Here is a 27823-nt window from a genome sequence, read left to right as displayed (position 1 = left end):
ATGGCAAGCGAAAGAACTGTAGTCCCACAAGTTTTTCGCAACTACAAGGAGGCATGCTCGCTCCTTCTAATGAGTGTCATTCGTGTATAGTACGTCATTTTGTCAGCACAAAGACGTCGACTCCCGAAATAGAAGGCGCAGTGCGAGTGCGCAGCAGCTCTCTAACTGGTCGATAATAGGGTGAATCTCAACGTCGTCACTTTGCCGTTTTATCACGTCCTATATTTTAGAAGAGTCCTCAACCCCCAACCCCCCTGGTATTTCTGATAAAAGGCCGCTGGCGAATTGCATACGCTGCTGTGAATATCTAGCCAAATTTTGCAGTCGGGCTCGGCGCGTAGAACTCACAAGGGAAGCGTAAAGTCGCATATTTCTCAAATACTCTCTTTAAAAACGAGGCCTTTTCTTTGCCTGCTTCCGAGATGCCGGTGGCCTCTATACGTCGTCATATGCAAGAATACGACTAGCATCATCTTCAGCAGCAACAACATATTTTCATAACTACTTTAAGACGAAGGGCTACCTCAACGGTATCCAATTACTCCTGTATTATGTTAGCTGATTCCAACCTGTGCCTGAAGATGTTCTGGTTTCATCACCCATTTAATTGTCTGCTGTCCTCCACTGCGCCTCCCTTCTCTTGGCCCCCATCCCGTAGCTCCACTCGCCTACGTATTATATGTCCTACTTATTAGATGACCTGTACGGCTCCACTCTTTTCTCATACTGTCAACTAGAATACTGGCTATCCATGTTTGCTCTCTGATCAACACAACTCATTTTCTGTCTATTAACGTTACGCCTAACATTATTCATTCCATCGCTCTTTTCGTGGTCCTTAACTTGTTTCCTAGCTCATGTGTTAAATTGAAAATTTCCGCCCATTTTGTTGGCACCGGCAGAATCCTATGATTGTACACTTTTCTTTTCAGAGACAGTGGGGAGCGCAAGTCAGGATTTGAGAATGCCTGTAGTATGCCTTCCAACCGATTTTATTTTTTCCTTTAAAACTCCATCTCATAATCAGGGTCTCGTTTGAGTAATTGACTTAGATAAGTGTACTCCTACACAGACTCTGGACGCTGACAGGCGATCATGAAATTAATTCCTTTGCCGCTCTAATAAACATCACGTTCATCTTCAGCATTTAATATTCAGGCCTACTCACACACTTTACCCCTTAAGGTTCTCAATCAATTGTTGCAATTAGTTCCCAATGTTGCTCAACAACACAATGTCATCCGCAAATGAAAGGTTAGTGAAATGTTCACCGTTGATCCTCACTCGCAAGTTTTCGCGCCTGATCCAGGTTTTATAAGGAAGCAGTCAATAGCGTTGGAGGGGCAGTGCCCGCTGTGTGACCATATACTTGATAGGCAATTTTATACCTCAGCTCTAGGAAAAGAAAATATATCTGGAATATTTGTAGATGTTTCTCAATGTACTTACGTGGGCCTTCTGTGCCCTTCGACTGGGCTTCGACTGAATCAGATTCTTTTTTAATCTGTGAGAGTCTTATGGAGACTTTGATTGTGCTCCGCAGATTTCTCAAGTAGATTATTGATCATATGGACATTACTCATTGTGGAATATTCCTTCCTGAAGCCTGCCTATCTTCTTGGCTGTTCGAAGTCAAGTGTTGCCCCGATTCTATGGGAAATTAAATGGGTGAACGATGTGTACAATACTGAAACAGGCGATTTGGCCAAAAGCTTTTCAATTCTTTAATATTTCCCTTATAATAGATTAATGTAGTGGATATTCTTTCAACTATGTTATACTTGGAGTCGTGCAGCTTTACGTAGAAAGAGCCGTAAGCTTTTCAAGTGTAATATTTCCGTGTTTCACTAGATCAACTTTCGTTCCATCTCCTCCTGCCGCCTTTACTGGAAACACGTCTTGCCAAGCCCTTATAACCTAATCGCTAGTTACACATAAAGTTTCCGCATCCGCTTTCTCGCTTTATTTTATAAAGGGGGCGTAATTGCTCTTGGTACTAAGTAGGTACTATGGGTACTATAGAGTACTATAGAGGTCATCTGCTGCCTTTTCTATATCACATACACTTCTTACGGCATTACCCTGCTTATCCTAAACCGCGTACATCTTGATTTTCCGTATGCCAAGTTATTTTTATTTTCTCTTTGATTTCATGCTGCCGTATTTTTTTTTTTACTGTCTACTGCTTCTATCGACATCGTAATTTATTATATCACATACTTTCTTCTTGGGTCTCAGCTTTGATACTTCAGCTAATCCTCACTACTATCTTGAGTAAATCAATATCATGACTGTTTCTTTTGTTAGATCATGTGATACTTGGGGGAGCTCCCTTATTTGTCCTCTTGGTGCCCTATCCAGTGCATATGTTCTTTCCAATAATCGTTGATAGTCGGGAACCATGTTGTCCATTCCTGACTAGTCTTTTCGCGCCCTTGCCAAGTATTTTGGTAAAATACCAGCAAGCTCATTTTTTCAATAATTTCGACTGTTTCACTTCAATATCCAATGGATCATATCACACACTCACTATCAGGAACACCCCTCTCAGTGGTCCAGTAGCAATGGCGCTTCGCTGCAAAGCGCGGCGTGCTTCCAGCTCATATCGCACTTTTGACCCGTGAAACCCAAAATGTCGCTTACATTTCTCTAGACATCAGGGGCTCATGAACATTGTGCCAGTATTGTTGCTTGACCTAATGAAATCTAGTCGTTAATTTTAATGGTGTCATTCAGGTCAAGCATCTATATTTCTTTCCTTACCTATTTTTTCTTCTCAGCCCCACGTTCCCTCCTGGTTCGCAACAAGCAACTTTACATGGAAGTTTTTTCAACGACGGCACACTCGGCATCTGTGCGCTGGCTAGCAGCGGCTGGTGACAGTGAATTCCCGTACCTGGTGGCCGGGTATGTGCTCACACTGACGTCAGACGACTGGACGCATCGCCACGTAGTTGCCAGCAATGAAACCAGCGCCGTCCTAACGGGACTGGCTGCCTGGAGAACGTACACGCTCATCTTGCGGCCCTTCTTCTCAGCTGATGGAAATGTGCGCGGAACGCTCAAGTACGGCCTCGCCCAGGTCGACACATTCACGACAAAAATTAGCGGTAAGTGCCAGCAGATTTCTTATTTGGATTAGTAGATGTATATCCCTGGGAAGAAACACAGCGTAAGGACAGGAGAGCCACACATGGCACCTATGGGCGGTGTTAATAACATAATGGGCCCTATAAAGTAGGACTATGCCAATATATTTTTATTCCAATCTTCGGATGTCAAATTTGCGTAACCACCGACGCAAGCATCGGGGCAGTCGCCCACAGGGTTTTCTGAACAGACCAGTCAAACACTCCTCTTGTTCATAGTAGATCACTTTTGCTTGCTTGAAAAACGAATAGCATTGCCTACACTGAGCGGCTTGTCTTATCTTATTGGCTGATAAGAGGCGACGAGCACGCTCAAGTGGAGAGCGATTCGATGGGGCCGAGCAACTACACTGAAAATCGATAACGGGATGAAGACGGTGGTGCCGGCGACTGCGATTGGTCCGCTTTCCCTTACTTAGCTCGCGGTGGCTGGCCGAAAATCGCTGCTGCATGCAACGGAAACTTAATAATGCCTCTACAACAGATCCTCAGCAAAGAGGAGCTGGGAGAACGAGGTCGTAAATGTGCTGAAAGTGCTTGAAAACGTCCCAGTCATGCAACAAATTTTATTACACTCAAGTAAACGTATGCTCTCCAGCAGGTGCGAGTAGCCAGTGCCTGAGAAATAGGCGACAGCCATTTTTTATTCCTTTCGGAACGGGTCAGCCTGCGGCTATTGAGAAGGAAATTCAGTTTTGTTCGGCATATTAATGCATCTTTAACGCATACACGTCACTTGGACGTGGTGAGCTATTGCGGTTTTGTGACGTCGAGTGAGAGGCAGGTGAAGTGGGTGCAGCTCGAAAACTTTTCACCAATAGTCGAGGGCTAATGGCGAAAAGGGGTCGAATCGGAAATAACAATTTTCCTTTTGCTCGGTCAAACCATCCATAATCAGTGTGTACACGTCATGTCATATGGCGAGCTATCGCGGTTTTCGTGACGTCGCGTGACAGACAGGTGAAGTGGGGGTGGTCCAAAATGTTTTTGGCCAATCTCAGAGGGCTGATTGCAGAATTGGAGTAGAAAAGTCTGGAATAGCTTTACGTTACAGCGCCCAATGTTACTTAAGAACTGCAACATAAGACTGAAACATAACGTTTCGTCATAACCTTTCAAGTTGGTTTGATTCAAGTTATATTGACATTTCTACAAAGAATGAGTTGTGTAGGGTGATTTGCTGTATGTAGCACCTCATTGCCACAGGCACATCGCCCACTGAATTTATTTGAAATTATCTTTTTGTGGGTATGAATTGCACATCTGTTGAGTTAGTCAAAAGCCACTGGTAGGTTAGCCTCACTCTACCAGCCGTGGTGGCGTGGTGGATTTGGTGTTACGTCCCAAGTCTTGTTTCGTATATTGATGGTATTGGTTTAAGTATAGAAAATTTCGTGCCACGACAATGAAGCAGCAGAACTGCTGAGGTGACAGCCATGTTTTGATTTCTGTCACCGCAAACTACGTTCACACTATCATGCGAACTATGACTACGAATCGTGCAGCAGGGCAGTGAATACGCTGCTGTAAACCAAGTAAACGACAACTTGCGGATGGCCTGGTCAGTTTCATGAAGTACTGATACCGCGATTTTGCCGCTCATACCGCAAGCTGTGCTGTCAATTTCGGTGTGCTCTGAAATAAATATTTATGTGTAAGTGGTGAACAAATTATATTATTACGATATCATCGAGCGATGCTCGAGAATATGCTGGAATATAAGCACAGCATCATGGCCGCATCTGGGCCTAGGCGGACGCATTTACCTAGCTGCAAGCGTTATACAGTGGCGTGTCGCTAAGCGGCCGATTATGCACGCTTGTGCTAAAATTTGCCGTGAACTGACTTTAGGCAGACCAACTTTGGAAGTAGAGTCATGCACTTTGCGAGCTGCATGTTGCAGGAAAAATGAAAGTTATGGCGTGCTTTTGTACTTTTGGTGCAAATGAGTTCAAGTGCATAAGGGCGGTGCTGCTACGTCACTACACGGCGCACAATAAAGAGAAGTGTTCACATCTTTAGCATTGGTTTGCTCAAGTGTCGCACGGTTTTGATCCTGTTACGCCCTGTAAAGCACGTCTGGCGTCCTTCTTACTTATAATTCCAGTAAATTTCTGTGCAATCCTGGCACATTGCTGTAGTTGCAGAGAAACTTTGGACGTCTACAAAGTGCACAGATACAGGTGCTGACGTCTTATTTTGTGAATATCGTGTCAATCAAGACGCGATGTTGTTAGCATAAATTAAACTGCGACATCCATTCAGCTCGAGCTCAGTGACTTCATTAACTGAATATTTAATGGCGAGCTTAGAAAAATAAATGTAAACTGTAAAATTTGCAGTCACTTGCATAACACAGATGTCTGTCTATAGAGAAATCAAATTGATGAAGTTCACCACCATTTGCAAAAAACAAGAACCTGTAGTCTATAGACGTGGTATATTTATTGTAGATTACCGTAAATTAATGACGGGTCCAATGAACAACGTTGACAAAGACGGGCGCTCTCCTTTCACCCTTCCACAAGGAGCAAGCCTGTTTTAGTCCAATTTGTTATTTGTGCCCGTCATTATTTTGCACTAATCTACAATAATCTTAATTGAAGATTAACTAGCGAAACAGTCCTCCGACATAGATGTTGGTTATTTGGAATAAAACAGCCGAACGCCCCTAGAGGCAGTATCTCTTCAAACGGAGCTGTTTGATAAGCTAATCACCAGCAGCTCTATATACAGCCCTCCCAGTTATCGACCTTATACAACCGAATTTTAAAACTGATCAGTTTCCTGAGCCGTAGATGGTTGTAAGATACTTAAACGCATATAATAAATTGTCGGGAGATCTCTGTTCCGATGGAGCAAGGAGCTCAATAGAAAACATTCTCTTTTTCTGAGCTGTACGCTTGCTCAGTAAGAAGGAGCCAAGGTATTACAGCTTTCCGCTGTATACCACACGCACACCTCAATTGAGTTAAACATAGGGTCCACTACTGTATTGACATAACTCGTGTAGAGCATTTTTAGCAATCTCCATGGAAGTGACCACTTTCCGACAGTTAACACTTACATAATAGGGTGATTGTTACCCACATGTCCCCCGACGGAATGTTGGCTGAAGGAGCTAGGCACTCTACCGGGAAACCACAACGACAGGTCAAGATGACATTGCTGGTTCTAACACAGACGAAGCTTGCACCCAGCAAACTAACAAGTTAGACAATAAACGTTCCTTTTTAGTGGAAGGACGAATGTAGAAACGCACGGAAAAAATTCAGAGACAACACTCATGCACGGCTTTTAGATTCTCCCACTGTCAATAAATTCTGCCGGAACCACCACCAATTTGAAACAAGCAATGTTGCAAACCAGAAGAACATGTAGACGTTCCAAGAGAGGTAGTCGGACGATGTACTTTTGTAGTATACGTTCTTACGCGGACGAGAGCGAAGAATAGAACAGAGTAAATAGATTAAAAGGACGTCAATCGCACACTCTGCCGTTGGGAAATACACAAGGTTAGAGCCTAGAAGGTCAGGCAGAGTTTCTGCATGAACACTCAAGATATTCCTAGTGCATCGCACTACACCGATCACATTACTTAAGTACCAAAATAGTGCAGAGCGACATTGCTTCGTGCAGAAGTGTGCGGCAAACAATGCATAAATTAGACCATTTAATCTCGTTGAACTAGCAGGCCTCAGTTAAAACGACTCCGCACAATGGGGCGAAACGTAACGTTTCGTCATAACCTTTCAAGTTGGTTTGATTCAAGTTATATTGAAATTTCTACAAAGAATGAGTTCTGTAGGGTGATTTGCTGAATTTAGCCCCTCATTGCCACAGGCACATCGGCCAGTGAATTTATTTGAAATTATCTTTTTGTGGGTATTTGTAGGTACAGTGGGTCGGCGGTGTCATTTACGGAATGATTATACGCCTGCACCACGTAACTCTAAAACACTCTAATTGCTCTCACTGCGATGTGCGCGAATGGCTATGTTCTATTCTCTTCAAAGGAAAGTATTATCATCCGCATGCTTAAAGAATGCTAGGAGCTCTCATTACCCAGTAGTTATAGGCCATAGCTTTGATTAGCTATCTTTCCAAACTATCTGAAAAAACATGTTAAGGCGGCGCTTGATCTGTGATCTAAAAAGCAACAAAATCTTACATCCTCTCCACTGTGCTTTTAGGGAAGATTTTTCCAGAATAGACAACCGTGCTCGCATTGCGGTATGCATCAGAGAGGCCTGTACACATAGGCTGTTCTTTCTCTTTGCATATCGCGACGTAGAGAAAGCTTACGATTCCAAATAGCGCTTCCGAATTCTCCAAGCTCTTTCCACGATAGTTGTCGGTTACACCATGGTAAACACAACGGAAAGATACCTGTCTAACCACGCACTTATCGTAAGTGTGGGCAGAGCTTTGTCCAGGCCATTCACGTAAGAAAGTGGCGTGCTGCAAGAGGGCCTGCTTACTTGTCATTATTCGTTGTAAAAGTGAATCCCCTGCATACATTCATTCCAAGCACAAAGTTATCGTCTGTTTATGTCGACGTTCTGTAAATAGGCTCTTAGGTTTTTATTCATCCAATATTGCCACCTGCGAATGACAAGTACCGCTTTTCACGAACAAATTGTCTAAATGAGCATATGAAAACATGTTTAGAACAAACGTTCGAAAAATAACTTGTTCACTCTTCTGAAAATAGAAGGGGTTTAACACCACTGCAATGTATTGCGATCTAGGGAGATGAACCCTCTGCACGAAGAGAACATGAATTCGTAGAAATAACATTATGCTCATACCTTGCGTTTATTCTCCATATAATGGTTATGTGGAGGCCAAATGTGTGAAAACGATGAAGTTCTTAAAGGGGTCCTGAACACGTACCCCTCGAGCTTGATGAAAAAAACGCACTATACCGATGCCTTACGCTGCTGCGAAACTCTCAGTGGAATCTCGCAGTCGTGCGCGACGCCTAGAGTTCGCGCAGTGCAAGGTCACTATTTTTCTAAAACAAATGTCTTTTTTTCAAGAGAAGCCTTTTCCTTGCTCTTTTCCGGCGCTATATTTCGCCATGTGGTACATTCGCATACACGGCTGCTATTCGCCGATAGCTGTCCTTAGTCAAGAAGGGTGTTTGCATCAGTGTTCTTGCTTCAATTAGTGCATATGTGTTGACGCAGTTTAATAAAGGCGCTGAAGTATCCGAAAATATACTTTCAAATTTTGATAAGAATTACGCGCTTCTGTAATTTCGCGGTGGATCATGAGTCGATGACAGTGTGCTCATGATCAACCATGACCGCCCCATAGGAACAAAAATTTGGCCCTACTTTTTATTGATGTCGTAGCCGTCAGGTTCCATAAAATCTGATTCGCTTTCGACGTTCATCCTCGAACCACGCTGAACTTGGCACACCACACATACGCTTGCCAGTGAGTGCTCACTCCAGGCCGCTCCTGGCTAGATGCCTTGGCAGATTTGGCTGCGTACTGAGCTGTTGATAGCCCTTCGAAATTCGGCAGGAGGATGTGGCTACTATCCATGAGTGAGGCTGGTGCAGGACAACGCATGCCCACACCGCGTAGCTCGGCTAGAGAGGAGCACATGAGCGCGAGCGCACACTCAAGCCCACTCATGCACACAGCAAACGCTGCTACGGCTCTGACTATGTAGCGTAAACACTGCGGCAGCCGAAGAGTGTCGCAATGAGTCCGCTCGCGGTGAATATTGGGGGTCTCTGAGGGCAGCCGGGTTTCGGGCGTCGTAAGCCCTAAAATGGACATAGTAACGTCAACGTGCCCCACGGTGACGATCACGTATTGGGAACCATGGTGACCATCAGTTGGCGGAGAGCTGCGTCCACGTCCCGCTCCGCCCTAGCTTTCGCAGTGCAAGGCAGTGAGCAAGGAGCAGGATATATCAGGATGGGACATAAGCGACCTTTGATTACTAGCAGCTGTTCCTGTGCTGAACACATTTAGGAACTTCTTGCTACAAAGTATTTCTGGAATTCTCAGTTTGAACTTCACATACATTTCTTAGCTTCGACAGAAGCTGCTTTAGGGCCTTTTTAAAAATTCGTCACGAACAAAATGGGAAAGTGATCAGTAGTGATCCTGTAGAAAGCCTCTACGTAGAGGGAGGTGAGCGGTCACTCCGTCTGCAGAGGTCACATTCCTTTTTCACATATTATCGCAATGTACAGTCGAATCCTGTGCGTCTTTTACAAAAATTCAAGCTGTGTCCTGAACCTTAGTTTTTAATTATCGGCACGAAGCCCGTGAGCCTTCTCAGTGAAGAAAGTTAAATTAAGAAAAAGGAGTCCGAACACTAGACGCTCATATAATACCCCCAGCAAAGATGCCACCACTGTGGCAGAGACAGCTGGTACACGTGACACATTTTTTGTCAATTAAAGTAACAAAGTGCGCCCCAGCGGCACACATTCGAATGCACTTTGAATTTCCAGCGAAATACTTTTGCCAGTAGCATTACATTGACACAACAAGATCATAGGCCAGCATTTCCTTTGCAGCATTCGGGCCATCCCTTTCCGAATCCGATGTGCTGCATCCGCCAACAAGCACCTTTGCAGCAGAAACATACACAGTACTGCCACATGTGAGACATATTCAGAAAGGAAATATACAAAACGCCATTATCTTCACTGACTCTTTAGGTCTTTTAAGATTTTTAAAGTTCTTCTGTAAAAGCAAACATACCATACTAAATTTGCATTACTCACTTTTATCTAAAGCATGCATGCAGTGCCAACATGTCATAATATGCCGAGTTCCTGAGTACAGGCATAAGGACAGTGTGCTTGAAGACGAGACAGCTGACAAGCCAGTAGCAATAAAAAAACTGCAACTTTGTAGCTCTCCCAGCAACAGATTTGAACGCTTTTTACGGAAAGAGCATACAGACTACATGCTACACTCATGGGACACTGGAACATTTATTAACCTGTGCGTAATTAACTAACAATGAAGAAATTGGCCCCACATAACAAAAACACGACGAATAGAGGTGATCATGTCGATTAAAAATTGTGCATACGTATTGCACACTCTGTGTTGATCGGTGATGACCCACCTAGATGTGGTGCTGTGGGCCAGACGTTGACTTTCCTGCAGGTCTTGCTGAAATGTCGTGAAATGAAAGCTCTATGATAAACAAAACGTTTTCGTTTACCATACCATGTAAGCTAATTCCACTTCAGATAGCAATGACCATTGGCAGTGACCTGCTTCTTGATAGGAAATCAGTGCTGGCGTTCTTAAATCATGTTTGCTTACTGTATGTTATACACATAAGTGATCCGTAGCACAGGCTACTGCTGCGTTTGTAGCATTTAGAGCTCGTGCGTTCTTGCCCTTGCATAAAAGTGGCATTACCGCTACCTGAATATTCGTACATTCTTTTCTTGCAATCACTTCTCAAATAGAATTCTACATTCTTACTTCACGTGTCATAGTTTTATTACGCATGCATATACATTATATTTTACGCATATTGCAGCGAGTATTTCAGGCCACTATGCAGTCAAGTTTCATCTGCATCATTTCTTATTCACTGCACCATCAAATGCATAATACTATATCCTGGTGCCTTTTGCGCCATTATTGCCCTTGCATCATAAAATCCCATACATGACCAAGAATCTGAGGAAACGTTCTCACTCGTGTTAGGAGAAAACCTTCTTCTGAAGTGGGCAGCACAGTTACAGCACACCTTCCCTTGCACAGTGAATGTCGCAAACTCTGCGTCACGAACGCTGCGTTTGAACTGAGCCTGTGTGTGCAATAATTTCGTACACAAAGCGAAAGATGCGTTGGGACACACAGACGCGCATTGTGATAGTTTCAGCGAAACTTCAGTGACGCTACGAGATTGGGCTGTGGAGGAGGCGGCGCAACTGGAGCAGCCGATGGCCGCCAAATACCGGAAACACGTGTAAAGCTCGAGCCGAATTCACAACGCTTGTCGTTCAAGAGCTCTTTACCATTAAATGACGGCCTTCGCTAATATGTGCAGCACGATGCTTACCTCGAATTCACTAATACTAATTTTATCGTAGGATCGTTTTGTGAATGCGGGCCCTTGTGTTTTGTGCGGACACTCTCATTGCAGTATATTTTCATATATCTTTAGGCCGTCAAGTGTCATGCATAACGTTACCATTGCATACATTTTTGAGGCAGTTAATAAAGTTAACATTGCTACTGACATTTTCCCTCATCTAACCAATTGTCGACTCTTGCGCCATGACTTCATGTACAATTTAGATAGTGGTCTTGACATAGCCATGGAAATGCATAATCGCTCTTTACAGAGGCATTGTGCTTTCCCCGCTATGTGGAATTCAGTAATATTAATCCCAGATGTTCACGGAAGCACTCTCTTGCGTTTAGTATGGTTACTTAGCACGCTCAAGGAGCGTTGAGGGCCCCTTTAGAGACTACCTGTTTTCTCGATGAGTTCTCTAAATACGAGGTTATATTTTTGTTGACGCATTTACAGTTGAAGCTATAAACTTTTAAAACTTGATAGAGTTCAATTCTTGTTTCAATATATATGTGTCGAGGGTGGAATAATCGACTCTTACCCCAATTAAGTCAATTAGGCGTGTGTCAAGTGCGGATCCAATGATATTTTCTGAAGATTTATTAATTTCAGTCAATTAGATTTCTACCAAGCGTGGTCATTAGCAATGCGCATTGAACCCAATTCTAAGGATTTGTCTAAGAATCAACCACTATAAGCCTCACTTCTAGAGAAGATGAATGCTACCTCACCTATGTAACTGTTTTCAGAATACAGCCAGCGTTAGGTACAGTGCGCCTAATAACGTTTATATAATGTCACAAGCCCCAATAAACTCACAAACAAACTTTAAACGCACATCAGATCAAATGTGCATCCGTATGTTTCCATAAATTCTGAACTGCATGCAATCATGCTGCATAGACGGAATTCAGCTTTCTCTGGAAACCATGCGCAGTTGCTGCGTGGTTCAGTAAATGCACTCAAATGCTCGAGTAATTTTATACAGACGGTGTATGTAACCTGCACTATCTGCACCCAAATACGTACTACATCACGCATAACATCACGCGCATCCCTTTGCACACTGAATACAGAAGGTTTTCACGTAATCGCGAAGCATTTATTAGTTTCATACTATGCGTATGCAGGAATATTTCCCCTTCCTGTACACATATAATGATCCTGCGTAATTAAAAAAGATTTTTCATATTTAAAACCATTCTTGGTAAATGTGAGCAATTCAATATGTGCAACATATAACCTTTAAAACCTATCCGATCTTCGAAGCTTTAGTATTGGTGCACCGTTTCCTAGTCAAGACACCAAGAAAATACGTACATAGTGGTTTCTAGCGCTTTTAGTTGCACAAGCAACTTCTCTCTGAAATAGACTAAAATGGTCAGAAATGAAAATCCCAATTGATCACGAGCTCGCAGACATATTCTAGGAGGATTTACCCAAAGTATTGAGAATGCACGAATTGTCACAGCACCATTAGGAATTCTGTGTCTATCCAGCCCTGCAGGAGCAACAGGCAGATGCGACAAATAATTTGCGCTGTGACAAGCAGTGGTATGTCGGAATAGTGTATCTCGCTTGCTTTCCTGCTTTGACGCTTACCTGCATTTACGCAAGAATTTTTCTTCTAGATTCCTATTGATGCTATTTCTCAAAGTGCCTTTTTTGTTCCCATGCACGCGAAAGTTTGGAAAGCCCAACCTGAATATGTTTATAATGGTTTCCAGTGCCGAGCGAGCCCAGAGGCCTGACAATAAACGAGATGAAGGAGGGTGTTGCAAAACTCGAGTGGGAGAAACCCAAGAACCCGGCAGGTCCTATAAGCGGGTATTCGGTAACCTGGAACTGCAACGGTGTCAACAATACGGAATCTACGAAAGATTTGAACATCGTTATCTCAGGTAAGTATACGTAGGTTTAGCAAGGTAAAGTTGTGGGCCAGTTGGTGGGACAGTGGGAATGAAAAACCACTCATAACACAGGATGGAGGGAGGCGACAACACAGGGCGGTACGTCACTCATGTGCGTGGGAACATTTATGGCATATCTGATGAAACCGGCATCAGAAGTCGCCTTAACCTTCGCGCGAAAATATTTTAGTATACACCGTCATTTTTTCATCTCGTTTACATGCGAGAAGCGAGTAGTGCAAGGAACGTGACTGGCTCTGCTAGTAGTTCACGTCAAAGCGACTGAGAAGTTCTCGTTTCCAATTCGAGCGGGCACACGACCTCGGCCGGTACGCTATAATGAAGTTTTTTTGTGCGAAACGGGATCGGCTCGTACGAAAAGGCTCCTTATTAATTAAAATAAGGCTACATCGTGAGGTGCTCTAGACTGCAAAGTTTTTATACAGTCTGCTCTGTCCTTTAGGCAGACTTTTTATAAGCCAAGTGTTTCTCACATAGTTCAAATAATCGGTGTAGTAAAGGGAATTTCGTGTCAACGTAAAGTAAGCGAAAATGTGAAAATGTGAAATCTTCCAGGAAATAGGAAAAGCTATTGGCCTGCAGAGTAAAATTAGTCCTATCATCTTTAGGGGAATATACGCAGCAGCCGCCGGAGTAGAACGCACCCACTTTCTCACCTCCGCCCGTATCTTACGCGCGATGGAAGACGTCACGCATCCTCCCCGCTTTCCTCCCTTGCGTGTGCGAGATGGTACCGCCATCGTCGGCTCTCCATCGCACGATTTTACTCGCACACAGACATAGGGCGCGCGGCGGTGTTATTGCCGTAAGACATTGTATGGAACACCACAGTGATGCCGATGCCCGCGGCGACCGCAGAAATACCCCTGGAGTGCCCATATAATTGCTATCGCAATAATAGGTAATCATTACAGTTCATGCTCTATTTATACAGGCATCACCGTGGATTTCAGAGGAATCGGTGGTGCTGGCGCGCATTCGTAAATGTGTAACACTACTCACGTCGCGCGCGCAATTTCGTTGCAAACCACTCTGCGCTCTATCATAGGAGAATAAAATCAAGTAAATTTCACGTACAGTATTACACCTTACGATAAATTGGTAACAGTGATGATGCCAAAAGATCACAAAGAAACAAATGGTAATATTGCGCCGCTTTGTTGTTGTACGTCTATAGTTTCTCTTTCAATTTAGGTATTCATGAAACCCGTATATCGATTGTACCTAAACCTTGCCAGTTTTTCTAACATAAAACTTTATTCCTTGTTATTTCTTTTTTAGGCCTTACATCCGAGTTGCACGGCTGCACATTTAGAGTCGGCGCCTTCAACACGCTCCCGGATGAGACAACACTGACCGGAAAAGAAGTGGAGCTTGCTGTAGACTAGCTGCGAAGAGCTGCACAGTTCAATTGGATTCAAATTTCAACCACGCAGCGCGCCCCTAGTACACCCGTCCTCTTGTCCTAACTCTTGAAATATAAATTTGAAATTATGCATTGCTTCTTCATATCTTTCGCCAAAGAACCAGTAATGTCTCCTTGGTGCCATAATGGCACCAGTAAAGGTAATAGTACCAGTAGCAGTATTGGTACCAGTAATGACCTCACAAACAGCAGTCCTGGCTTCTCATCACAAACTGAGCGCCGAAATTAGTTAAACAATCAATTATTTGGTTGCCTCTAAAGCACATCATCTAAAGTAAGATAATGTATAATGTGGTGCTTTGCAAGAAGCCCCGAGTTCCTCGCTAGCCAGAGTTTATTTGATGTCAGTCCGTGAAGAAAGCTAGCCCAGAAGGCGTCCAAGCGGCAGACAATAACAGGTGGAGATAAGGCCACATAGGTCAACACTGAGTGCCCCCTGAACCCGCCACCACTCCCTTGTTTAAAACACAGAAGCCTGGGTGGTGTTACACTTCGGCGATGATGATTGTTATCAACGAAACCTCGCCATATCGTAATACCATGACTCTCCCGCCATCAATCTCACACTCGCCACAAGCCCCTTGCCCCGCCTTCTAGGGTGCCTAAACGGCGTGTGAAAAATGCAATAATTTGAACATTCTTTAGAGTATACTCCGTACATCAGCTACAATAAATTGGCTAATAAAGTACTGAAGAACATTTTTCTATACCATATTTGCTATATTAATGGACAGGCCGGAACAATAAATAAATTACAGAAGCTGGTTTGAACTCATGACTCCTTATTGGCCACACAAGAGGCAACGACCGAGTGAGCATGACAAAATAGCGTATGTAGATAAGCCTGTCAAAACGGAGACGTGCGGACGGTTGAATTTTAACGCGATAGCGTTAAGGAGCTCGTGTCGCAGAAAAGCCGGTGTCGTCGGCGTCGGTGTCGGCGTCCGCGGCGTTGACCGTGAGCGATAAATCACGGCAGGCACTTCATAAATAAAAAGCAACTTCCAAGATGGGCTGGGTGGGAATCGAACCAGGGTCTCCGGAGTGTGAGACGGAGACGCTACCACTCAGCCACGAGTTTGATGCTTCCAAGCGGTACAAATGCGCCTCTAGTGAATGCGGTGTTGCCTTCGAAACGAGCCGTGGGAAGTTATACTGTAGTGTATATCGGTAATTATGAACATGTAACTTACAGAAGTCGCAATTACACGAGTAGCGAAGTGCGTTTCCGCTGAATTTCTTCTGCGCTTTCCGCACACGCAGAGCCATCTTGCGGCAAACACAGAAGACCCCCTCCTCTCTATGTAGGGCGCTGCCTCGACAGATGGCGCGCCACGCGCGCATTGGAGCTGTGGAAGGACCGGTGCGAGGGGGGTCATTGCCCGGACTCTCTCTCCCCTGACAACGCTTCCCCTTGCTCCCTCCGCAGAATCAAGCGGCCTTCCTTTCTTTAGATCACTATCTGTCTATCTCTCTGCCCGTGCCGATCACGACGTTTGGCTGGCGTGCATCATTTCCCCCTCCGAGATACCGAGTTGTTTGGTTCGTTCCGCTTGCTCAGGCGCACGTTTCGTTGCTGCGCCGAACGCCGCGTTGTTCGACCATATGGCTCGACGCTCACCGGGTCCGATGCGGGGCGCCACGTAAAATGATGGCTGCCCTGTAGCCCATTGTCTTACACCCCTTGGCGGGTCGGCGGGAACGCTATCGCGTTCCACTCTTGAAGGCGAAGCTTAAGCGTCCTCCAATTTTTTATGTCACCATTAGTGCATTCATATGAGGGAGTCGCCAGAGTTCGCGGAGATCTCGAACGTTACCTGACCCAGGCTTTTCTTCATACTAACCTTGATAAGCCAATGCAGTACCTCTTCACTCCCCACATGGCAACCATGCCTTTAAATCGCAATTGTGGATCATGAAAATCACTGGCTTCATCTATTTTTACCCATGCAAGACCTCAGTCTGCTCAACCTCAATACAGGCTTCTGGTGGAGAAATTTCAACATACATTAACATTGTATTCATGCAATGTTCTATATGCGCAATAATTTTGTGTGCGTGTGCCTCGTAACGCAATACCGTAACTGCACAGTACGACATCCGAATCACGCGACACAGTTGTCATACACTTTTCTTTTGAGGGATAATGGCAACCTGCCATTCATGATCTGAGAATACCTGCCAAAGGCACCTCGGCCCATTCCTATTCTTCTGATTATGTCAGTCTCATGATCCGGATCCGCCGTCACTACCTGCTCCAAGAAGATGTGTTCCCTTACCACTTCCAATGGATCGCTACCTATCGTAAACTACTGTTCTCTTCCGAGACTGTTAATGATTGCTTTAGTTTTCTGCAGAATAATTTTTAGACCCACCCTTGTGCTTTGGCTCGCCAGCTCAGTGAGCATGCATTGCAATTGGTCTCCTGAGTTTCCAAGCAAGGCAATATCGTCAGCGAATCGCAAGTTACTAAGATATTCTCCATTAACTCTTATCCCCAATTCTTCCCAATCAAGGTCACTGAATACCTCCTGTAAACACGCTGTGAATAGCATTGGAGAGATCGTATCTTCCTGCCTAACGTCCTTCTTTATTGGCATTTGGTTGCTTTCTTTATGGAGAACTACGGTGGCTGTGGATTCGCGATAGATATTTTTCAATATTTTTACATACACCTCGTCTTCACCCTGGTTCCGTAATGTCTCCATGACTTCAGAGGTTTCGACTGAATCAAACCCTTCCTCGTAATAAATGAAAGCTCTTTATAAGGGTGCATACGATCGACCCAAAATGTAAACCTTGTTTGCCTCCGAACGTTGCGTGGACAAAGCGTCAATGCTACGCAAGATTCGGCTGCGCGTTGTTTTCACCAGCCGCTACGCACGCCTCATTGACCAGTCCAACAGTCCTGATTGGGAACATTGTCAAATTCCTGAAACGCTGCGCGATATATTGTGTGATTGCTGAGCATATATGCTGGAGTGATGGACGTTAGATAATTTTCTAGCCAATGTTGGCAGGCAACCACTGTCGGGGGATCCTATTCTCGGCCCATGGCCTGACAGTGCAACCTAAATGCGGACGACTAAAACCCTGTTGAAGTTTATGCATGGCGCAAAACTTGACGAGCGGCTCTAGTAGAGACACCAGCTAATGTACATAAGCACTCACCACTTCTCTTGTCATCATCGTTCATCCCAGCACTTTCTCTTTCCTTCCCTCAACCCCTGTGTAGAGTGGCAGACTAGAGCGTAATAGCTCAGGTCGACTTCTCTGTCTTTCCTATTATTAAAATCCATCCATCCATCCATTCATCCGTCCGTCCGTCCGTCCATCCGTCCGTCCGTCTATCTATCTATCTATCTATCTATCTATCTATCTATCTATCTATCTATCTATCTATCTATCTATCTATCTATCTATCTATCTATCTATCTATCTATCTATCTATCTATCTGTCTATCTATCTATCTATCTATAGGACTTCTGGGGCCTGCGGTATATTCGAAGTTTCTTCCTGCATTAGACTCCAAATCAACAGACTACTCGTTCTCAACGACGTCCTGATCATGCAGCCGCTTCGGACCTCACGCTTAAGCATCTTGGCTGCTACTTTTCACTGGCGTTCCACAACAACAAAAGCGTCGGCCTTTCCCAACCTCAGCCGTACAAACTCCTTCCTGGCTGACCTACAACGCTGAGCCGGCAAGACGGCACGAGAGAAAGACAAATTAAAGATTTCTTGCAAGAATAAATCACATAATAAACCTGTTTTCTGTTCAAAAGATGTATGATAAATGTACTAGAAAAAACGGCGTCCTTTTTGAACATCTCGCATGAACAAATCCGATGCACCAATTGATACCTTGCGTGAAATTGTTATAATGTTTACAAGGGTGTCTTATAAGTTTTACTTCCGAGTTAGTAGCGTACATCCTACCATTTTGGCCATAACTCGAAGCAAAGGAAGGAGTTTGGCGTAAAAGTTCTGCGGAAACTTTCAAGCTGAAGATTAGAAGCTATTTAATGGAAAATCAAACATCCACCCTTTCGTACCAGTTGCTACAAGGAAACCCATACGGGTTCCTTGAAAGAAAAGCCTCGCAGTTAAAGAAACATTCGTTTTGGTACGGGACTCGTATGCGGCACCGCTCAACAACGCGAAGACAAGAGTTTGGTGTAATAGTTCTGTGGAAATCCGCTTCATGAGCTCAGATCGTACGGCGGCTGCACCGGAAAGGGGGTGGTCCCAGGTTCGATTCCCAGACCAGGACGAATTTGCTTCAACTGCGAGGCTTTTCTTTCAAGGAACACGTATGGGTTTCCTTTGTCGCAATTCTTACGTACGTGTGGATGTTTGATTTTCATTTAATTAATCCTACCAATGCATATTATGTCACTGATTTAATTATATATATTTCCCAAGTGCTGCTCTTTAGAAAGTCACGCAGTCATTTTTGTTGATGAGATGCAGCATTGTACATTGTAAAACTTGACATATCTTTTTTTTTTCAAAAGTAGTTGTTCTTCAAGGTAAAAGATATGTGTGGTCTAAATTCAATACCCTTTTGTACAGAGGACAAATTTTAACTTGTCCTTAAATTCAAGAATCTTCTTTCACTCGCTGTAGTTTATGCCGAGCAAAACGATATCTCCGCGCCCATATATTTAGATTGTTAAACTCCCTATGGGAAATGCGCTATATGTTCAAGGTGAATTGTTCAAACAGTCGAGGGTTGTATGGTTGCGCTTGCTTGAACATTTGATAGCTCTTAAAAGCAGAAAAGACGCTCCATAAGTAAGGTCATAGTTTGGGCAGTTGCATTCAAGTGAATACATCTTGCAAGTAGCGTGCCGCTATACAGCCTCAGGCATATACATAGCGACAATATACATCTCATCGAGTGTGATATGTTCATCTATACTTGTGCGCGTTGACACCGAGCTTAATTCAGTTAGTAAGCGAATGTTTTCAAGACTATACAGCCGATAAAGCAACTATATTTACTTCGCATATCTGTATATCGTATTAGTAATCGCAATCGACCCTTCGCCTTTTGGCAAAAGCTGCAACTTTTTTTTTAACAGCAGGTGTGTGCCCGCAACTAGGTTAGCCTTGCCCATCCGTCCCATCCGTCTGTCTCATTCCTACGGCCCATCCGTCAATTTTGTTACATCGGTCGCTGCCAACAACGACTGTTTCGTCATCGTCGGCACTCAATGATAAGTTTCTTTCGTCCTCAAGTCACCTCATCATCCCTAGCTTCGCCGTAGATATAGCGTGCAACAAAATAGCACTTCTAAACAGCCACCTCCCTTAGCATTTCTAACGAACGAGCCTTACAACAGGGACATCTGCCCTGGTATTTCGGAGGCCGTAAGGAGCAATACTGCAGTGGATGAGGACTCACACATATGCATTGCATTACACCGAAATATTTCTTGACCAAACGGTGGAGCATTCGCCTGCAATTGTGCATTTTCCTGCTTTCGAACTCAGCGTCCATAGGACGAAGGAGGCGTACATGACAATAGTGATCATAAGCCTCAGGAATGTCACATACTCGCATTAGGGGATGGTTGCGGAAAAAGAACGTCCAAATTATTGACAGACTCAAAGGCAACAGTTGCATCGCAGGTGCAACGCACATTGTTTGTGCAGTAGCTCACGGTATTCACAGGTGCAAAGTACCCTTCGCAGTACTACTGTAGATGTAGGGAACATGAAATACCTCAGATGTCGTAGGTGCGCTGCATGATTTTGCACATGACATCACTTCTAGTACAATACTTAACCAGTCTTGTTCAAGGTCCCAGACGGAACTTTCAAATCAATTCACCGAGACTAAAATCCTTACGTTCTTTAACTCAGCTCTTGCCTCATCATCTGCGACTTGGAAAATGATTTCACAATAGCCGAAATAAAAGAATGGGTAAAGGAGACGTCAGATCTGAAGGCCTTCTTAAACGCCAAGCCGCAGCCACGGCGGACTGATAGGTGCTTGAACGCTGTCCTGTGCAAAAGAATCCCAAGTGAACATAATGCCCCAAGACCATCTGAAGAAAGGCGTTTAAGTAGTTATAAGTGGGATTCTGTAAAAGATGTCATGAAAACACACAATACACTCCCAGCTCAGGCAAGCCAGCTGATTTATGGCGCCAGCCCAGTTCCTGGCGCCGAGCTGCTCGTTTCATCCTGGAAATGTCGCGAACTGAAAGGTTTCAGCGGAGCTCCAGGACTAGGGTACGAGCGTAGCCGGCGCTGAGAACAGATTAGCGCGTGCCGTGCTTGTGCCGCGACCACGCACTGCCCAACATTATTTTAACGCGATAGCGTTAAGGAGCTCGTGTCGCAGAAAAGCCGGTGTCGTCGGCGTCGGGTGTCGGCGTCGGCGGCGTTGACCGTGAGCGATAAATCACGGCAGGCGCTTCATAAATAAAAAGCAACTTCCAAGATTGGCCCGGTGGGAATCGAACCCAGGTCTCCGGAGTGTGAGACGGAGACGCTACCACTCAGCCACGAGTTCGATGCTTCCAAGCGGTGCAAACGCGCCTCTAGTGAATGCGGTGTTGCCTTCGAAACGAGCCGTGGAAAGTTATACTGCGGTGTATATCGGTAATTATGAACATGTAACGTACAGAAGTCACAATTACACGAGTTGCGAAGTGCGTTTCCGCTGCATTTCTTCTGCGCTTTCCGCACACGCAGAGCCATCTTGCGGCAAACACAGAAGACCCCCTCCTCTCAATGTACGGCGCTGCCCCGACAGGAGGCGCGCCGCGCGCGCATTGGGACCGCTGCCAGGCGCGTCGCAGGACTCCCTCTCCCCTGACGACGCTTCGCCGTGCATCCGGTTTAGATTACTATCTATCTCTCTGCCCGTGCCGATCACGACGGTAATCGCGTAGATCGTTTCCCCTCCGAGACACCGAGTTCTTTGGTTCGTTTCGTTCGCTCAGGCGCACGTTTCGTTGACGCGCCGAACGCTGCGTTGCTCGACGCTCACCGCGTGATAGGTGGGCGCTAAGTCCGATGCGGGGCGCATCGTAAGTGATTGCTGTGCCGTAGCGCATTGTCTTATACCCCTTGGCGGGTCGACGGGAACGCTGTCGCGTCCCACTCTTGAAGGCGAAGCTTAAGCGTCCTCCAATTTTTCATCTTTTTTCTCATGCCGACCGACAACGCTGACCTTTAGCTTCCACGCATAGACGCGTCGGTGGGCGCTACAAAACTTCGGGGCGCTCCCGTATGTGGTCTTTGCTACTCACTACATTATCTCCTTCGACAAAGAGAGCCATCCCGACGATTCACGGCAATGCAGCAATAAGAAGGCAAGAGAGACAGAGAGAAAAAAAAACATTTATTCGGACCATCGAGGTGGTTGCTCTTGAGGTCGAGTGGGTGGTGTCCTCATTCCAGGAATTCACTGGCCGTGGCTTCTCGACGTACTTGCTGGACGAGGTATTCTTGTCCCGCGAGGGTATCGCCGGTCAGCTCTACCTCCCACCGCTCAAATGACGTGCTAGGAGTCTTTAGGTGTTGAGGTTTGCCCTCGCACCCCCACGAGATGTGAAAGAGTGTAGGGCGTGTGTCGCCGCACCAGGGGCAGATGCCGCGATATGTATGTGGGAACATTTTACTGTATCTGTGTAGGTTTGGAAATGTGTTTGTCTGTATAAGGCAATGTTCGGGTTTCTATTGGCTGCGTCACTGATGTAAATGCGAGCTGGTGCTGTTCTTTGGCACTCTCAGTGAGTACAGGCGCCGTGCGACATTGGGAAGCATCGGGGCGTTACGAAGAGTTGTATCGATTGTGGACGAGGGTTCACGTCCATGTAGGCAAAATAATGGAGAAAATTCCATACATTCTTACGTGGCTGCATTGTACGCGCGTGTTGCAGAAGGAAGCACCTGATCCCAATTTGAATAGCTATGTATGAGCATGTCACCAAGAGTAACGTAAAAGCGCTCCGTCAGACCGCTAGTTTGGGATGATAGCAAATGACCTTGTTCTTTTGAGATGATGTGGCCAAATATGGTAAGTGCGCGAGTTCCAAAGGGACACTTCTTGACCTAAGCCAAAGGCCTGCGCCTGCCAAACAGCTCGGGACTTCGTGAAGAAGAGGTGGCTGTTGAGTGCGCCCATGGAATTGCTCTTCAGCGTGGAGTTTTCGCACTGCAGAGCGGCTGCAAACTTACGTAAACTTGTTTGCAATGCAGCCCAATTGGTAATATCCGCTTCATGATTGCCGAACCAGAGATTGGCAACATTGGTCAAGTCCGGCATGCGCTTACCCTATAACAGGACGACAACCATTCCTCCATGGCTTGGGCATCGGCTAAACTCAATAGTGCAGCGTTTCGCTAACGCAGCACGCCGAGACAGACGAAGGTTTGAAGGCTAAGAAGAAATGCCTTGCGCTATGACTTCGTCCGGCCTTGTTTATGCTGAAGGCAAGGTGCGGCTTTGGGGTTCCGGCTTGAGTGTGTGTCCTGCACTTCCGCCACATTATGAGGGACTTTGCTTAACACATTTGAGAACATACAAAACAGTCCAAGCTCAGGTCTCAGCTGATTTCTCGCGTCAGCCGATTAAGCTTAGTTTCGTTTGGTGCCTGTGCGTACGGCTGAGCCCAATGCGAGTAACCGCTCTTGAATCGGGCAGCAGTAACTAAAACGGGACGATAGCTTAGATTGAATTGTGCGCATTATGATTAACATATTGAATAATACTAAGCTCTAGTGTAAATGTAAGCTTATATTTATTTTTATTTATTTATTTATTTATTTAAAGGATTTCTCTTTTTTTACATCAAGTGGAATGACAAAGAAATCACAAAGGCATTTAAATTTGTACAATCAACAAGAGACGCCGGCAGACAATTTCACACTTCAAATGTGAGCGGAAAAAAGCCTTCTAAATCATTATTCTCCTCGCAAAGTACGGGCTGATAACATTCGAGGGTCTAATTCGAGATGACCTATGCTTTGCACGGGAAAAATGGCTTTCGCGCGGCAGACCAATTCTGTTCCGATAGATCAAATAAAGCATTTTTAGTCTCGAAATCTTTAGCCGCACACGGAGGGGTTCCAGATTCAGTCGCTGCAGCACATGGCTAGCAGATGACGAATATCGATCGTCAGATACAATAAATCTAGCAGCGAAGCCCTGAATTCGTTGTACTTGAGCTGTAGTTAACGTAGTGTGGGTCCCACACTACGGAAGCGTACTCACGGACTGGTCGAACTATAGTGTGGTATGCCTCAAGTTTAACACCTGACGGTGAGTCTTTTAATTTTCTGCGCAGAAGCAAAGTTTTTTTAATGCTGTGGTGCAAACGTTCTTCAAATGATTAATTCCCTTTTAAGTTGCTTGCGATAGTTAGTCCTAGATATTTGACAGACGTTACTGACTGAATATTTTTATTAGCAATGCAATACGTATGAGACAGTGGCATTTTCTTTGTGGTCATTGTCCTAGCAACTATTTTATCGAAATTTATTTGCATGCGGTTTCGTTCGCACCAGTGCGCAAGTTTACAGAGGTTCCTGTGCAGTAGTGTTTGACAAGAGGAGCTATTAACAACACTGCATATCATGCAGTCATCAGCCAATGATTGTACTGTAACAGAGTGATCGATGTTAGAAGGAATACCGTTTTATAAATTAAAAATAACAAGACTAAGTACTGAACCTGGTGGTACCCCTGACAAACCTGACTCCTGCAGACTCTACAAACTGCGTGCCATTTTTCAGATAAGCCTGCAACCACAGTGTCAATCTTTTAGGAAGCACAACATCCCCAAATCAGTCAATGAGTAAAGTGTGTGGCACACAATCTAAAGCTTCTGACATGCCAAGAAAAACTGATGATTACATGATGTATAGTTTGAAGTTAACATTTTATTTTCATGCTGAGGACAAATACACTCATAAATCCAACATGGTAACCTCTTTCTTTCACACACAAAATTAAATATAGCATAACGTACCTGCCTATTGCAGCATCCTAATTAGGATGCCCCGAAAGATAGAATAAGAAAAGCGTATTTCGCACTTCAAGTTGAGCTGGTGGCGCCCGGCAACTCGTTACGTCTTCTTCGATGCCACACTGTACATTTTATTTATTTATTTATTTATTTATTTATTTATTTATTTATTTATTTATTTATTTATTTATTTATTTCATACATACTGCTAGTACCCATATGGAAGCTGTTGCAGGACATAAAACAATACATTGCATCAAAATATGAATGTCAAACTGTCATACACCTGTTAATACTAAGGAAAAAACGTACTTGAGCAGTAAGTGAGAGTGTGTCACAGTCCTGAGCCAGCTCTTGTAGAATAATGAAGAACAATACAGAAGCAGAAGATGAACAACAAAAGGTACATTAAAACCAATTCAAGACAAAATGCGGCATCTGTGGCGATCTTTACAAATATGATACACACTGATCGACATATTTTTCACCCACAGGAAGTAAATTGTGAGGTGAACAATTATGCTCCCTCTGGGAAGGTCCTCAGATATTCTTCTCTCGGATTCTTCTTCAAATAATGAAATGCTAAGGCCCACGAAAAAACTGGTTGTTCCCACATCGACTGCACGACGTGGGAACAAGCAGACCAAACGGAAGTACATCTCTCTTGCTGCGATGCGAAGTAAAAGAAAAACACGCGGTCATTAGGATTGTGCGTTTTCTATTTTTCTCCAAACTTTTGTTCGTCTCTTGAAGCCACAAAAAACACAAATACGAGATGTTGCTTTGAATATACCCGCCGTGGTTGCTCAGTGGCTATGTTGTTGGGCTGCTGATCACGGGGTCACGGGATCGAATCCCGGCCACGGCGGCCGCATTTCGATGGGGGCGAAATGCGAAAAAACCCGTGTACTTAGATTTAGGTGCACATTAAAGAACCCTAGGTGGCCGAAATTTCCGGAGTCCTCCACTACGGCGTGCCTCATAATCAGAAAGTGGGTTCGGCACGTAAAACCCCACAATTTAATTTTTTTTTTGCTTTGAATACCTTTCGAACTCATGTGGCACTATGAGCGACGTCACAGCACTGTCATGTACGCAGGCACACTTATGCGATAGGCGTCGACTCTCTCCAGCTGGGAGCACGGCGCCCGTGAGGAGAAGGGCAAACGGCGTTCGGTTTGAAATTTGAGCTATTTCGACGGCACGTAACGATGTAATACTTAGCAGACACGATGGTTAGCGCACATTGTATGCACGACGCTTGTCAACTCAAAATGGCCAGACCTAATGAAGGGCCCTTTAATGAAGAAACGAGTAACTACTTGGTGTCCATTCAACAGCAACTCATAGTCATCGTCAAGTAATATAAGTACCTCGGCGTATACATAAACCAAGGAAAGACTCAAGCACGCACCAAGATAATCTTAAAAGGGGAAGCAGAAGACAGCAACAATGAAGCATACGGCCCTTTGGGGTCACAATAAGTATTAAGAGGTGCGGGTCATTTGGAAAGGAGTCATGGTGCCAGCGCTGGCGTTCTCAAGTGCCACTGTGCGCCTAAACAAAGACATACTGTAGTGGTAGGAATTCAAGCAAAGATCAGCAGGCCGGTCTGCTTTGGAAGTCCACGGCAAAACCACAAATGATGCCGTGCAAGGAGACATGGTATGAACCTCGTTTGAAGTCAAAGAAGCGCAGAACAACATTAGATTCGAAGGACTCAGGAATATCGATAAAATGAATGGGCGACTGAAGTGCACGAGTACCCAGAAAGCGTAGACACAAAATGTAGCAAGAGGTCAAGAGTGTTGGCACCGAAGTACACGGTAATAGAAAGTGCAGATGGAGAACAAGGAGAAATCAGGAAACAGACACATCGAATTGGATGCAAGGAATAGAAACGGAAACGACAATGTAAATTTTCAAGAATGAGAAACATGAAATGAGAAGTGAAAATCTGTATAACATGAAGGGAATTAATTGACTGGCTATTTGAGACTCGAGCTGCTTGCCTAAAGACAAAACATACTGGAGCATATATTCTCAATAACATGAGGCATGGCAATGCTCCATAAAAATTTCGGAGACCACTCAGCAAATTCTAATGGAATGCAAAACGATTCACCTAGTGAAACCAGTAGCAACGTACAACTTCCAGAAGCGCTTGGATTTAAATGAGACGGAAGTGTCAACTGATCAGTATTCCAAATACGCAAAAGTAGTTTAGAGTATTGTTGGAAAAAAATACAGGGAAGAGACTAATGCGACTGAAACCATTACAGGCACAGGCAGCGTTGCAAGGTACATTGACACAAGGTGCCTTCAAATCACGCGCGTCAGCCGCCTCCTGCGCCCGTTCACTTGTTTGCGGCTACGTGCGAAAGATAGCGGCAGTGAAGCAGCCAGCACGGGCTTACAAGACACGTGCGATTGAAGCCACATGTCATCAGCGTGGCGAAAGAGGGTAAAAGAGGTGTGGAACTCTTGCAAAGAGAATGTGTACGTTGGAGTGAGACTCTCGCTCAGCTGCTTGTGGAGTAGTGTTGTAACTCACATGGTAGTGAACCCACCGATGCTGCCAGAGCCGGTCCGCGTCGACACATATGCACACGCAGCGGACTGGAACATATTCAGCGCGTCGCGCAGTTGAACGCATGGAACGGAGAGTGCAAACTACTGAACGCTTATTTCGCGCTAGCGGACAGCGCGTGAACATGGTTCGAAAACTACGAAGCGACATTTGTGTCGTGGTATGCTTCCTACTAACCCGAGTGCACACCGCTTGAAGAGGGCCGAATCTGTCGTCCACGCAAGAAACCCGCGGAACAATGAAAGTGGGGCCGTTTATGTAGAAGACATGTGCCGACTGTTCCGCCGAGCTGATCCGAGCATGCGCGAGGACAAGAAGCTTCGCCATCTAATTCGGGGCTTAAACACGAACTGTTCGCAGGGTTGGATGAGAGCCCGCCGCGCACCGTCGCGAAGTTTCGTTTCGGATGTACAGCCGGGAACTGAGCATTGCTCCTAAAGACGCAGTTCCAGCCGTCTTCGGAAATAGCGTGGAAGTCATACGGAAGCTCATGCGACCTGCAGTGCGATAAGAGCTCCAGAGGCAACGGCTTGATCGGAACGCTACAACGCTATCTTCGCTGGCGGACGTGGTTCGCAAAGAGGGCGACAGCGGGTCCGGGAACCACAGCTCAGCGCACAGCCCCAAGCGTCACTACTGCGCCATCCGGGCATCTCA

At 45.0% G+C, this 27823-nt stretch overlaps 1 protein-coding gene across 2 annotated transcripts in view; it reads left to right on the top strand.

Moving 5' to 3' along the window:
- Window positions 1-14654, top strand: part of LOC135921759 (uncharacterized) — a 64309-nt gene extending 49655 nt beyond the window's left edge. For both annotated transcript variants that reach the window (XM_065456055.1, XM_065456057.1), the window contains exons 11-13: window positions 2781-3110; window positions 12957-13130; window positions 14442-14654. In XM_065456055.1, coding sequence (XP_065312127.1) covers window positions 2781-3110; window positions 12957-13130; window positions 14442-14548 — 611 coding nt within the window. In that variant the 3' untranslated portion in view covers window positions 14549-14654. The remainder of the gene's footprint in view (window positions 1-2780; window positions 3111-12956; window positions 13131-14441) is intronic.
- Window positions 14655-27823: the final 13169 nt, after the last annotated feature.

The sequence above is a fragment of the Dermacentor albipictus genome, chromosome 8 (assembly GCF_038994185.2).
Source record: "Dermacentor albipictus isolate Rhodes 1998 colony chromosome 8, USDA_Dalb.pri_finalv2, whole genome shotgun sequence".
Taxonomy (NCBI): Eukaryota; Metazoa; Arthropoda; class Arachnida; order Ixodida; family Ixodidae; genus Dermacentor; species Dermacentor albipictus.
This window is presented reverse-complemented; position numbering and strand designations above follow the sequence as displayed.